The following is a 9,670-nucleotide window of genomic DNA, read 5'->3' on the forward strand; positions in this document are numbered from 1 at the left end:
TTAAGGTCTTTTTTTTCATTCTTTGAACCACCAAGATTTTTTTTAACTTTGGGATGCCTAGCAATTGCGACTGATTATTTAAAAAAATTCAACTAGTTTAAATCTGTTTGATTTTTAAAAGGCACCGATCAATAAGACTGAAAAGATAAGAAGTATTAGAGTGTAAGCGGATAGATTTAGTGATTTATGTGAATATCCCATTAACAATAAAACAAAATAAAAACCAAATTAGGTGTGCATTGCAAGTAATAGGGATGGAATAAGCGTTTCACAGTGAACACACAACGGCAAAAGTAACAACGAGCTAAAAAAATTTTTGCAACCGCAGTCATATGAATCATCAGTTTGTCAAGTCAATTAGATCAGATCGTTTAGCTGAAATAAGCATTTTCAGTTGAAGGCTTGTAAATAATAGCATGAATATCAACATTTCTCTTCACCAAAGAAATGCAGTGGGAATACCAGCCTAATATAGTGAAAATAGGCATAAAAATATGCAAAAAATGGAAAAAGTCATATATCAATTTCTTTTAGCTCTCGTAAATGCTGCTTCGTGATCAGGATTCATTTTGTTGTATATTCTCAAAATTTATTGTGAAAAGGGATCCTAGGGTTGGGAACGTCCCAAACCCTGTTTTGTGTATTAGAGCTTTTGCTTGTTAGCTCTACTCACGGTCATTGCGCTGCGCTGTACGCCGCAATTTTCTTTTTTCATATCAGGACTCGAACCCCGATATAACAACTCTGCACAACCCCAGGCAAGTGATACGTTTACGCCACGTTCACTGCCCCACTGAAATGAAAAATAAATTGTATATAAAGGAGAAACAATGCATAAATTATACTTTTAAAATATTTAAAATATCTCTTGATAATTTTTAATTTTTTAAAAACAAATTTAATATGAATTACAAAGTTAATAAATTAAAATATTAAAATGATATTTTTATTATTAAAATGAAGAAATATATTGAGAAATGAATTTTTTCAACTGCAATAATGATTCATTATATATATATTTTTTGGTTTAACATTTTCTGTCACAACAATATAATGTAATATAATATAATATAATATAATACATATATATACATTTATATATATATACATTCCCCTAATTTTTAAACAGAAAAAATACTGTTAGACTTTTTCATCTTGAACCACAAGATTTTTTTAACCTTGGATGCCTAGCAATTTGCGACTGATTATTAAAAAAATTCAACTAGTTTAAATCTGTTTGATTTTTAAAAGGCACCGATCAATAAGACTGAAAAGATAAGAAGTATTAGAGTGTAAGCGGATAGATTTAGTGATTTATGTGAATATCCCATTAACAATAAAACAAAATAAAAACCAAATTAGGTGTGCATTGCAAGTAATAGGGATGGAATAAGCGTTTCACAGTGAACACACAACGGCAAAAGTAACAACGAGCTAAAAAAATTTTTGCAACCGCAGTCATATGAATCATCAGTTTGTCAAGTCAATTAGATCAGATCATTCAGCTGAAATAAGCATTTTCAGTTGAAGGCTTGTAAATAATAGCATGAATATCAACATTTCTCTTCACCAAAGAAATACAGTGGGAATACCAGCCTAATATAGTGAAAATAGGCATAAAAATATGCGAAAAATGGAAAAAGTCATATATCAATTTCTTTTAGATGTCGTCAAATTAAAATGAAATCAAAATTTGACAAATAACACGCATTACAATGACAACCAGTAAAAATTTAGGTTTGCGACAACGAATAAAACTCATAGCAACAGCATCTAATGAAATTTAGCCGGCATGAAAACCAATGAAATTTAAGGCCAATCAATGACGAGCGGCATGCCATTGAAGTATTCTGTGGGAGTATATCGCCTGCTTCAAGCCATACAAACTACGGTTCTGTTTGTAGACTTCATTCGTGCCATTTTCAAATCTTTCCGGCTGCTTCTTCTTTCAGCACATCATACAGAAACGCAGTCTTCACATCAAACTGTTGAAGCTTCAATCTTTTTACTTCTCTGGAATTCAGACGCGCCTATGCAGCTCATAAACCCCATTCAGATTACGTACGCCACACTGCTTCACGCAGGCATTTTTACGACAGGTACATCCATCCGCGTATGCAATGAACTTGAAACCTTTCTCAACAGCTTTTCCAATGGAGAACAAGTTCAAACCTAGCTTGGGCACATACCAGACATCTTCCATCCTGTTCAGTGTCCACTTTCCTTTAATTATCAGTTTTGAATAAACATCGCGTCCTCTAGTTTGCCGCAAACATAACGGTACATCGTCACGATTCACAGAGACTGTTCCTACAGTTGTTCAACCTTGTTCAAGATGATGTTGTACAATGGAATATGATGCAAAATAACGGTCCATAAAAACGTTTCTGTAAGAGTTCACAAATAGCTGTGCCAACTGCTCAACAATAGTGTTGGCTAGACCAATTTGGCGTTCTTCACCACTTCTGCCAGTATATAACAAACCTTTCAGAGCATAACGATTCTCCGCGTCACATATCCAGTTGATCTTCAAATCGTACGTTTCTGGTCAAATGGCCAAATGGTCAATACACATGGTAAAATGCAAAAGTGCAATCACATGTTGAACACAACTGATCATCTTTAGCAATAAATAGCCGCATACTGAATATCGCTCACCCAGTTTTTTTAGCTACCATAAACAATTGACTGTTTTTGTCACACATTCAGCAAATAACAGTGACTCTTAGAGAAACGTCAAGAAGGCCTCAAAGCACTGACAGACAACCATGACGCATAATTTACCCACTGTTGGCATCCTGTTTGGCTAATCTACTCCATATTATCCACAGAGACACTGCCCCAGATTCCATAATGCACACAAACATGGACCACATTCAAGAATGATCAATGTGGTAATCTCAGAGCATTTTACTGACTATTAGCACATGAATTATTTCAATAAAATCATAAAAAAAGAGAGTGCTGTGTCTACATATGTAGACAGGTGCCCGGATGTAGGTTAATGAAGACCTTGAAGTTTACAGTGCCCCGGCCATAGGCAGGAATGGCATTGTCGTTCCTGACTTTCACATTCAGAGGCTTTGGAAATGTCACAAAGTCCACGAAGCATTCCCTATTACGCGTGATATGATGTGAAGCACCAAAGTCAGCTAGACACATTCTATAGGTGCTTCTGTTGTCCTTAGCGCGGTAACAAAAGAAACTCTCACCACCAAGGAACTGCCTGACTGCCCAGCATTCCTCACTATCTTCATCGTACAGTTTTTTACGAGATGCCCAATCCCATAACATTTAAAGCACTTTCTTCTATCTTTTTTGACATTTCCCATGGTGTGTTTTCACCGTCAATGCAACTGATAAGTCCGTCGTCTTTTAGGGAGTCGCATCTCGATTAGCCAGCAATAAGCCCTCTATCAACAAATTCACAGACCTTTCGCCAACAGACACGCTTTCCCAAACGGTTTTAAATTCAAAGTATTCTTGAGGCAACGTTGACATATTTCTGCTCATTAACATTAACAGCGGATCAAGCAAATGAGTGGCAGTCAGTCTTTCCAGTTCATCATTCAAATCTGTGAAAAGCTTCTGCAGCTTGACGTCATACCTTGCCATGTCTTCCCCTGGCACTTTTGCACATTTGAAGAACACTTCCATCAGTCTAACCACTCGGTGACCACTGCTCTGCTCATAAACAGCAGTCAACTTCTAACAATTTTCGGCTGCAGATTTAGATGTGGCCGTCAGCTCAACACTGGTATCATTCATCGAACTGACAAGAATAAGCTGAGCAAGAGTATCTTCCTTTTCACAAGCCTTCAGTGCAACCTTCTTACCAATACCGACATGAAGGACAGCATGATGACGTAGTACAAGCGGAATTCATCTTTTCCAGCGACTCCAGTTACTTGCACTTTCAAGTTTGTCAACTTCGAACTTGAAATCCATCATATAATTGTCTCGACGATTTACTACTCATATCTTCAGCGCAAATGCCACGTGGTCACGGCCCATAACTTATTGAGGTTTGGTCACTTTGATCTGCATAATCACGGACATCGAGACAAGAGACGTAAGACCAAGTAACACAAACACAGTAGCCAGAGAGAGCATTCAAAGAATCAAAACAAAAAAATTAACGCAACCGAGATTATTAGCACGCAAAGTATTTCACAAGACCTCATATCTATATATATCCACACGTTAATACAGTATAATGAATATCAGGTTTAAACAGGAACTGTTCGTTTCATCAACAAAAAACAAATGCATTTTTGGTGCATAATTAATTTTAATTTCCACATTTTACTCAGGTTTCAATAATCTCAATAAAAGCTTGAATCTTCTTATTGCAATTCAACGTGGCACTGCCCTGCCACGGAAGCCTCGGCCAGAAAATACCCCACGGCCTCTTCCTCCTTTAAAGTGACAAAACATTCTGTATAAAAACAATTTCGCATAAACATTAAATCAAAAACTTGCTTTTGAAAGCGGCCGCTTTTCCACGTGGTGGAGCAGGAACTTTTGGCACTCCTTTCAACATAGTTCTAAACATAGGAGCGTTCTTCAGCATATCCGGCAGAATTAAAAAACGAATCTTCGATCCTCTTATGTAAACTTGCTCCATTTGTGCAACCTGGCCATCACGATAAGTAACTGTCACATCAGTCATATTGCAATTCATATTGTCCTCTGCTTCCAGTAGTTTTCCACGAAATACTTCGCCTGAAATACGACATTTGATGGGCTTTTTATGTATTCATAACATGTTCCAATGACGCATTTAGCTTGAAATGTAAAACTGTACGCTCATACAACGGATATTGAAATGTATATACATTTGGAATCAATGTTATAAACAGATTAAACTAATTTAAAAATTCTACTAACCAGTGGTGGTTTCCAACATAACAATATGCCCTTCTGCTTCATGTAAAATTTTCAAAGGAACGCCAAGAGACATTATCACAAGCAGTCAACTTTGTAAGGTGTAAATAAAAATGATGGATTACTGTATCACCGCTTTTGCTTAATTTTCAAGTTTTGTAGATCAGTTCGCAAGTATTTATTTTTATGAAAGTGACTATAAAAATAATAACATATAATCATTTTGAATATTATTTTAGAATAAAATAACTATACCGAATTTATAAAGTGAATAGATTTATGAATAATTTATAATAAAATTCTAGCCGGTAATTTATCATTTGTAATTACAGTATTTCATTGGCACTTGCAAGATTTTTGAAAATAGCTGTGAAAATATTTTCAATATTTATTAGTTATTCATAAATTATTATAAATTTTTGGGCAAATTCTTTTCAACTGTATGGAATAGCAATTATAGGAATGTGGAAAGATTACAAGAAATAGAATACAAAATATTGCAGCATGATGTAACGCAGAAAGACAACATTGTATGCATATTCGCAAACAACATTTCAAAAAACTTTACAAGAAACATCATGGGCAAAAGAATTTTTTAAATAATGATTTTGATAAAATGCATTTCATCAATACAGGCATTTAATATTTATTGTTGCATTAAAAATTGCATTGAAAATAAAACAAAAATAATAAAAAAGCAACAATAGGTGACAATTAATATGCACATGAAAATAATTATGTTTTTCGAGTAGAGCAGCAGTTATCCTCTTGTTTATCAGGCAAATCAAATTTATTAAACATTCAGGTTTTTGCTTACTTTTATAAATTGTATTTTTTTAATGAAAATCACAACTGTTAGAAAGTACTCGATAGAGAACTTATGGCTCTACACCTGAATTCTGGTTATTGTGGCTTTTGGTAGGTTGCCGAGAAAGGGGGCCAAGTTGGCAAAGAGGAATGCGTTATCTGGGTAGTCATGCCAGTGGAAAACGTTCTGTTTTGTGTTTGCGCTCATTTATTGTGTTGTGAGTTGTCCTTTCACGTTTCTATTTGTTCTTAAGCTTGTACCTTCGCTTCTATCGATTTGTCCTGCTTTGTGTCATATCCAGAAGAGAACGTGAGTCGGATTGCGGTTAGGTGATCATTGTTGAGTTGACCTACCGCCGAACAAAACTTACAGTCCACTAGCTCGTAGGCGACAGCAGTTTCATCGCTAACATTTTGGTCCTTAGAGCTAGATTGTAGCAAGGATGTTACGCAATAGACAATGGTATATCCACTTGATTTGACGTGCGTTCCCAGTTCGAAACCAATCACCATGAAGGCCGACACTCTGGCGAACGAAGTAGAGATTCGAAGGGCGAAACTTCGTGACGTAGTCGATGAATTAGCATAACATTGCGAGGAGGAGTCGTATCTGGACGACGTCCAAGAATTGCTTGAGGCAGTGGATGCGTTTTGCGATAAGACGTTAAAGTTGTAACTTCAGTTGGAAGAGGCTCTCACGGACGAGGAACGAGACCAGGAGGCCACTTAGTGGAAGACTTTATGGCTAGATACAGAAGACCCGCCGAGCGGGACGCGCCAAAACCCGACAGCTCGAATATGCTTTACCTGAGCGCCACGTCAAGCCTGAAGCTCGCGATCGCCGTGGTAGCAGTAAGCCAGAGGCGAGTGGAAAGCAGCTGGAACTGAAGCTGCCAGTGTTTTTGGGCAAGCTGCTCGAATTTCTAGCGTTCTGAGACCGTTTCCAAGCTGGCGACCACCGTCATGAAGACTCGGACGACGCCACAAAATTCACCTATCTGCTGTCGAGCCTTTCCGGTGAAGCAGCGACGGCCATCGAGGGGATGCCGAATTTTGGCGCAAATTACCCGCATGCCGTCGAATTGCTGAAGACGCGCTTTGGACGCACGGATGTCATCGTTCAGGAACGTGCTTCCTGGTGAGGAAGATATTGGAAGCGTCTGGTGTGATCGGAGAAAATAGCCCTGAAGGCAACGTTGGGACAATGCTTGACTTCTCCCGACGAATTACGAACGGTTTTGTGCGAAGTTAAAGAGCTTCCATAAATGATCGACCTTTGACTTTTGTTGGACACGACGCGCAAGAGGAGTTGGCCTTGACCACGGCCCACTTCCTTATTGATCGAAGCTTAGTGATGTTTCTCGACTGGCGCGATGGTGGTGCTAGAACTAGTCAACATAGTCGATGGGGAAAGAAACCCCCATCGCGGTGGAGGATGTTCCGGACGGAACAGCTGAGGTACTATAGCCCTGAACCTGCAGAACCTAAGTTCAGACTCACCAAGAGCCTGAGGTGTCTTACAACTCAAGGGAAAGTTCCCGCCTGCACTGCAGAGAGAATGGGACCCCGAAGTGTCATCAGAGTTTGGCAGCGAGGTCGACCTGCAGAAGTTCCTGTATTTTGCTCAGTTGCAGGCGGACAAGCTGAATCTCAGCGGTTGAGGGGCGGCGAGCACGGCAACTATGTGGTCGCCAGTTGCCTCTTCGACAGCGGATCAGAAGGCTTGTTCTAAGGAAGGACCTGGCGGACGCACTCAGCCTGGCCGGACCGTATGAAAATGTTGGTCTTGTGACAGTCGGCGGCATTGCAGGCCCAGAGCGGCGACTGGGAAAGGTCGACTTCCTGCTGTGACCCAACGAAGGGTCTGGCCATCCAGCGTCAAGACTCTACGTGAGAACATTGGCTATCCCGCAGGTCTGCGGAGAGATCCGGCTACCTGCCGTCGACCTACAGAACTGGCCGCACTTGGACGCTATCCCGCAACAGTACCACCTGAACGAACGAACGATCACGATCATTATTTCAAATTCGCCAGGGGCTACGTCCGCAGAGGACAGACTGGCGGCCCAGTAGCTGTGGAAACGCTATTCATTTGGGTAGTATGCGGACGAACTAGTCCGTTACCGACAGGCAAGTTAGCATCCCCCTTGACGAAGATCGAAGACTCCGTTGCGGAAATTTTGGGAAATTGAGGCGCTGGGGTTCACCCCTGAGGAAGACGTCTCAGCCATGGATGAGGAGGCGCTCAAGAAGTTTGAGGAGACGCTGACCTTCGAAGGAGAAAAGTAGCAGGTCTGCCTCCCATGGTATGCAGGACTGCCGGATCTCCCGGATAATTTAAATCAGGCCAGGCATCGTCTTATGGCGGTGGAGCGGCACCTGAAAGGACACCGTCAGTTGAATACCGCCTACACGTCTGCCATACGACAATATTTCGAGAATGGTGGGTCGAACAGGCACCCGAAGATTGCCCGTCGAAACGGACTTGGTATCTCCTGCACCACGCGGTCAACCAGGGCGGAGGTGACGGAAGGAAATTCCGCATCCTGTTCAACAGCTCATCGCGTTGCTGAGGGACGTTACTGAGCAGTCAGGTGGATGCAGGCCCGACTGGATGATTTTTCATGTAAAAATGTTCAATAAGCGATGAACGTTCTAGCAGAAGAATAGAAGAGATAAAACAGTTTTGTTAAAATAAAATCTTGATGTTGTCAGTTCAAATTGGCGAAATTTTTCTAAACAAAAGTGAAATAAAAAAAGGCAAATTTGCATATCAAAAAACAGAGTGTAAGTTGAAGAGAATTATTTAAAAGAAGAAGTAGAATGGAATAATTTTGCTTTACATAAATAAAATGGCCGCAGCGTTAAGAAAGTATATTTCATTGTGTGAAATGATTGTAATGGGAAAAAAATTGAATGAGATAACTGACTGATTCAACAGTGGAAAGATGTGTATTGAATAAACAAATGTTGAATAAAATATTTTTGGTGGAAAGTGGATTTTAAATTGGCTGTTGTTGTTGTTGTTGCGTGATAACAGACAGCAGCATAACGCAGATGCAAAAGTGATATCTACCGCCCAACCGACGCGCCAAAAAGCAGCAACGGCCATTAAAAGCCGACGATTGCTTACTAAAAGCAACGAACGTTAAGTGCTTTTTCTTTTTTGTTTTATTTTTATTTTGATATTAGCAAAATTGCTATAGCCAGATGTGTGTTCTTTGTATTGAATGGAGAACGCGAATTCTTCTGCTTACACTACTATTGTTGTTGTTGTTGTTGTTGTTGTGCGTATGCAGAAATTTGGCGGGAAAAAGTTTTTCAACCAACTTCATTCAATATAGGATAAATTTTTAATTCAATTTTTTTTCACTTTTATTTGTGAAATTGAATAAGAATATATTTCAATTTAAAAATCAAATTTTGCATAAAAAACAGTAATGATTATTCTCGTAGAGATGCGAAATGGAATGAACGAATGATACAGAATGTAATCAATGACCCTGATGAATGTTGGTTAGCCAGGGTCGAATTGTTTGGGACTTTGGGAAATAAGCTTCTTTTTTTTCAATGGAAAAAGCTGTGTTTGTTGCGTGCGGTTCGGGGTCGACAGTTTGGCCCAATTCTGGTGCCCACCGGGGCCATCTAATCCAACCAGGCAGCTGGCGATGATCCTTGACCCATCCTGGACCGTGAATTTAGACTTCACGTCGCCGGACAATTTTCCAAGCGTCAGATGGCGACGAAACCCCGCGGCGAGCCGTTTGTCAAACGTTGACCGCTACACATCAACATTTACAGTATGACGAGACATGGGAGAGGGGGCATGGGTTGGGGTGAGTTGGATTTTCTGACATGAGGATAAAATGCATATGCAGAAATAGAAATGCCAGTATAACGACGGATCGAAGAGAAAATAATTTTCCTCCACCCAGCTGCTGTTTGGGTTGAAGGAACAAAAAAAAAAAGAAAAAAA

General features: G+C 39.7%; 5 protein-coding genes across 5 annotated transcripts; 2 read left to right on the top strand and 3 right to left on the bottom strand.

The window, feature by feature from the left end:
• Positions 1 to 1,922: 1,922 nt before the first annotated feature.
• On the bottom strand, positions 1,923 to 2,642 carry Tsp_11734 (hypothetical protein). The gene is given in 4 exon segments (XM_003372699.1): positions 1,923 to 1,994; positions 2,048 to 2,310; positions 2,326 to 2,527; positions 2,574 to 2,642. 4 exon segments carry the CDS (start codon positions 2,640 to 2,642, stop codon positions 1,923 to 1,925), a joined length of 606 nt encoding a protein of 201 aa, XP_003372747.1.
• A 328-nt stretch (positions 2,643 to 2,970) lies between these two features.
• On the bottom strand, positions 2,971 to 3,294 carry Tsp_11735 (hypothetical protein). The gene has a single exon (XM_003372700.1). It carries the CDS (start codon positions 3,292 to 3,294, stop codon positions 2,971 to 2,973), a length of 324 nt encoding a protein of 107 aa, XP_003372748.1.
• Positions 3,295 to 4,356: 1,062 nt separating this feature from the next.
• Tsp_11736 (putative LSM domain protein) lies at positions 4,357 to 4,963 on the bottom strand. The gene is made up of 3 exons (XM_003372701.1): positions 4,891 to 4,963; positions 4,479 to 4,725; positions 4,357 to 4,438 (listed from the first exon to the last, which is right to left on the bottom strand). Exons 1-3 carry the CDS (start codon positions 4,961 to 4,963, stop codon positions 4,357 to 4,359), a joined length of 402 nt encoding a protein of 133 aa, XP_003372749.1.
• Positions 4,964 to 6,154: 1,191 nt separating this feature from the next.
• Positions 6,155 to 6,783, top strand: Tsp_11737 (conserved hypothetical protein). Its single transcript, XM_003372702.1, has 3 exons — positions 6,155 to 6,262; positions 6,450 to 6,590; positions 6,622 to 6,783. The coding sequence occupies exons 1-3, from the start codon at positions 6,155 to 6,157 to the stop codon at positions 6,781 to 6,783; spliced, it is 411 nt and encodes a 136-aa protein (XP_003372750.1).
• A 346-nt stretch (positions 6,784 to 7,129) lies between these two features.
• Tsp_11738 (transcription factor AP-2 alpha) lies at positions 7,130 to 8,280 on the top strand. The gene is made up of 3 exons (XM_003372703.1): positions 7,130 to 7,350; positions 7,505 to 7,793; positions 7,987 to 8,280. The coding sequence occupies exons 1-3, from the start codon at positions 7,130 to 7,132 to the stop codon at positions 8,278 to 8,280; spliced, it is 804 nt and encodes a 267-aa protein (XP_003372751.1).
• Positions 8,281 to 9,670: the final 1,390 nt, after the last annotated feature.

This window comes from Trichinella spiralis (assembly GCF_000181795.1).
Source record: "Trichinella spiralis strain ISS 195 chromosome Unknown Scfld8, whole genome shotgun sequence".
NCBI classification, from domain to species: Eukaryota; Metazoa; Nematoda; class Enoplea; order Trichinellida; family Trichinellidae; genus Trichinella; species Trichinella spiralis.

What these genes read in the sequence shown, in the direction of transcription:
- Tsp_11734 (XM_003372699.1), bottom strand. Translation starts at nt 2,642, where the DNA reads ATGCGGCTATTTATTGCTAAAGATGATCAGTTGTGTTCAACATGTGAT. An exon ending in GCACTTTTGCATTTTACCAT is followed by an intron (nt 2,528 to 2,573) that starts GTGTATTGACCA and finishes TACGATTTGAAG; the next exon opens with ATCAACTGGATATGTGACGC. An exon ending in GCGTACGTAATCTGAATGGG is followed by an intron (nt 1,995 to 2,047) that starts GTTTATGAGCTG and finishes AAAAGATTGAAG; the next exon opens with CTTCAACAGTTTGATGTGAA.
- Tsp_11735 (XM_003372700.1), bottom strand. Translation starts at nt 3,294, where the DNA reads ATGTTATGGGATTGGGCATCTCGTAAAAAACTGTACGATGAAGATAGT.
- Tsp_11736 (XM_003372701.1), bottom strand. Translation starts at nt 4,963, where the DNA reads ATGTCTCTTGGCGTTCCTTTGAAAATTTTACATGAAGCAGAAGGGCAT. An exon ending in TATGTTGGAAACCACCACTG is followed by an intron (nt 4,726 to 4,890) that starts GTTAGTAGAATT and finishes GTCGTATTTCAG; the next exon opens with GCGAAGTATTTCGTGGAAAA. An exon ending in GCGGCCGCTTTCAAAAGCAA is followed by an intron (nt 4,439 to 4,478) that starts GTTTTTGATTTA and finishes GTTTTTATACAG; the next exon opens with AATGTTTTGTCACTTTAAAG.
- Tsp_11737 (XM_003372702.1), top strand. Translation starts at nt 6,155, where the DNA reads ATGGTATATCCACTTGATTTGACGTGCGTTCCCAGTTCGAAACCAATC. An exon ending in GAAGGGCGAAACTTCGTGAC is followed by an intron (nt 6,263 to 6,449) that starts GTAGTCGATGAA and finishes GGCTAGATACAG; the next exon opens with AAGACCCGCCGAGCGGGACG. An exon ending in AGCTGGAACTGAAGCTGCCA is followed by an intron (nt 6,591 to 6,621) that starts GTGTTTTTGGGC and finishes TCGAATTTCTAG; the next exon opens with CGTTCTGAGACCGTTTCCAA.
- Tsp_11738 (XM_003372703.1), top strand. Translation starts at nt 7,130, where the DNA reads ATGTTCCGGACGGAACAGCTGAGGTACTATAGCCCTGAACCTGCAGAA. An exon ending in GGACAAGCTGAATCTCAGCG is followed by an intron (nt 7,351 to 7,504) that starts GTTGAGGGGCGG and finishes GCGGCATTGCAG; the next exon opens with GCCCAGAGCGGCGACTGGGA. An exon ending in AAACGCTATTCATTTGGGTA is followed by an intron (nt 7,794 to 7,986) that starts GTATGCGGACGA and finishes GAAAAGTAGCAG; the next exon opens with GTCTGCCTCCCATGGTATGC.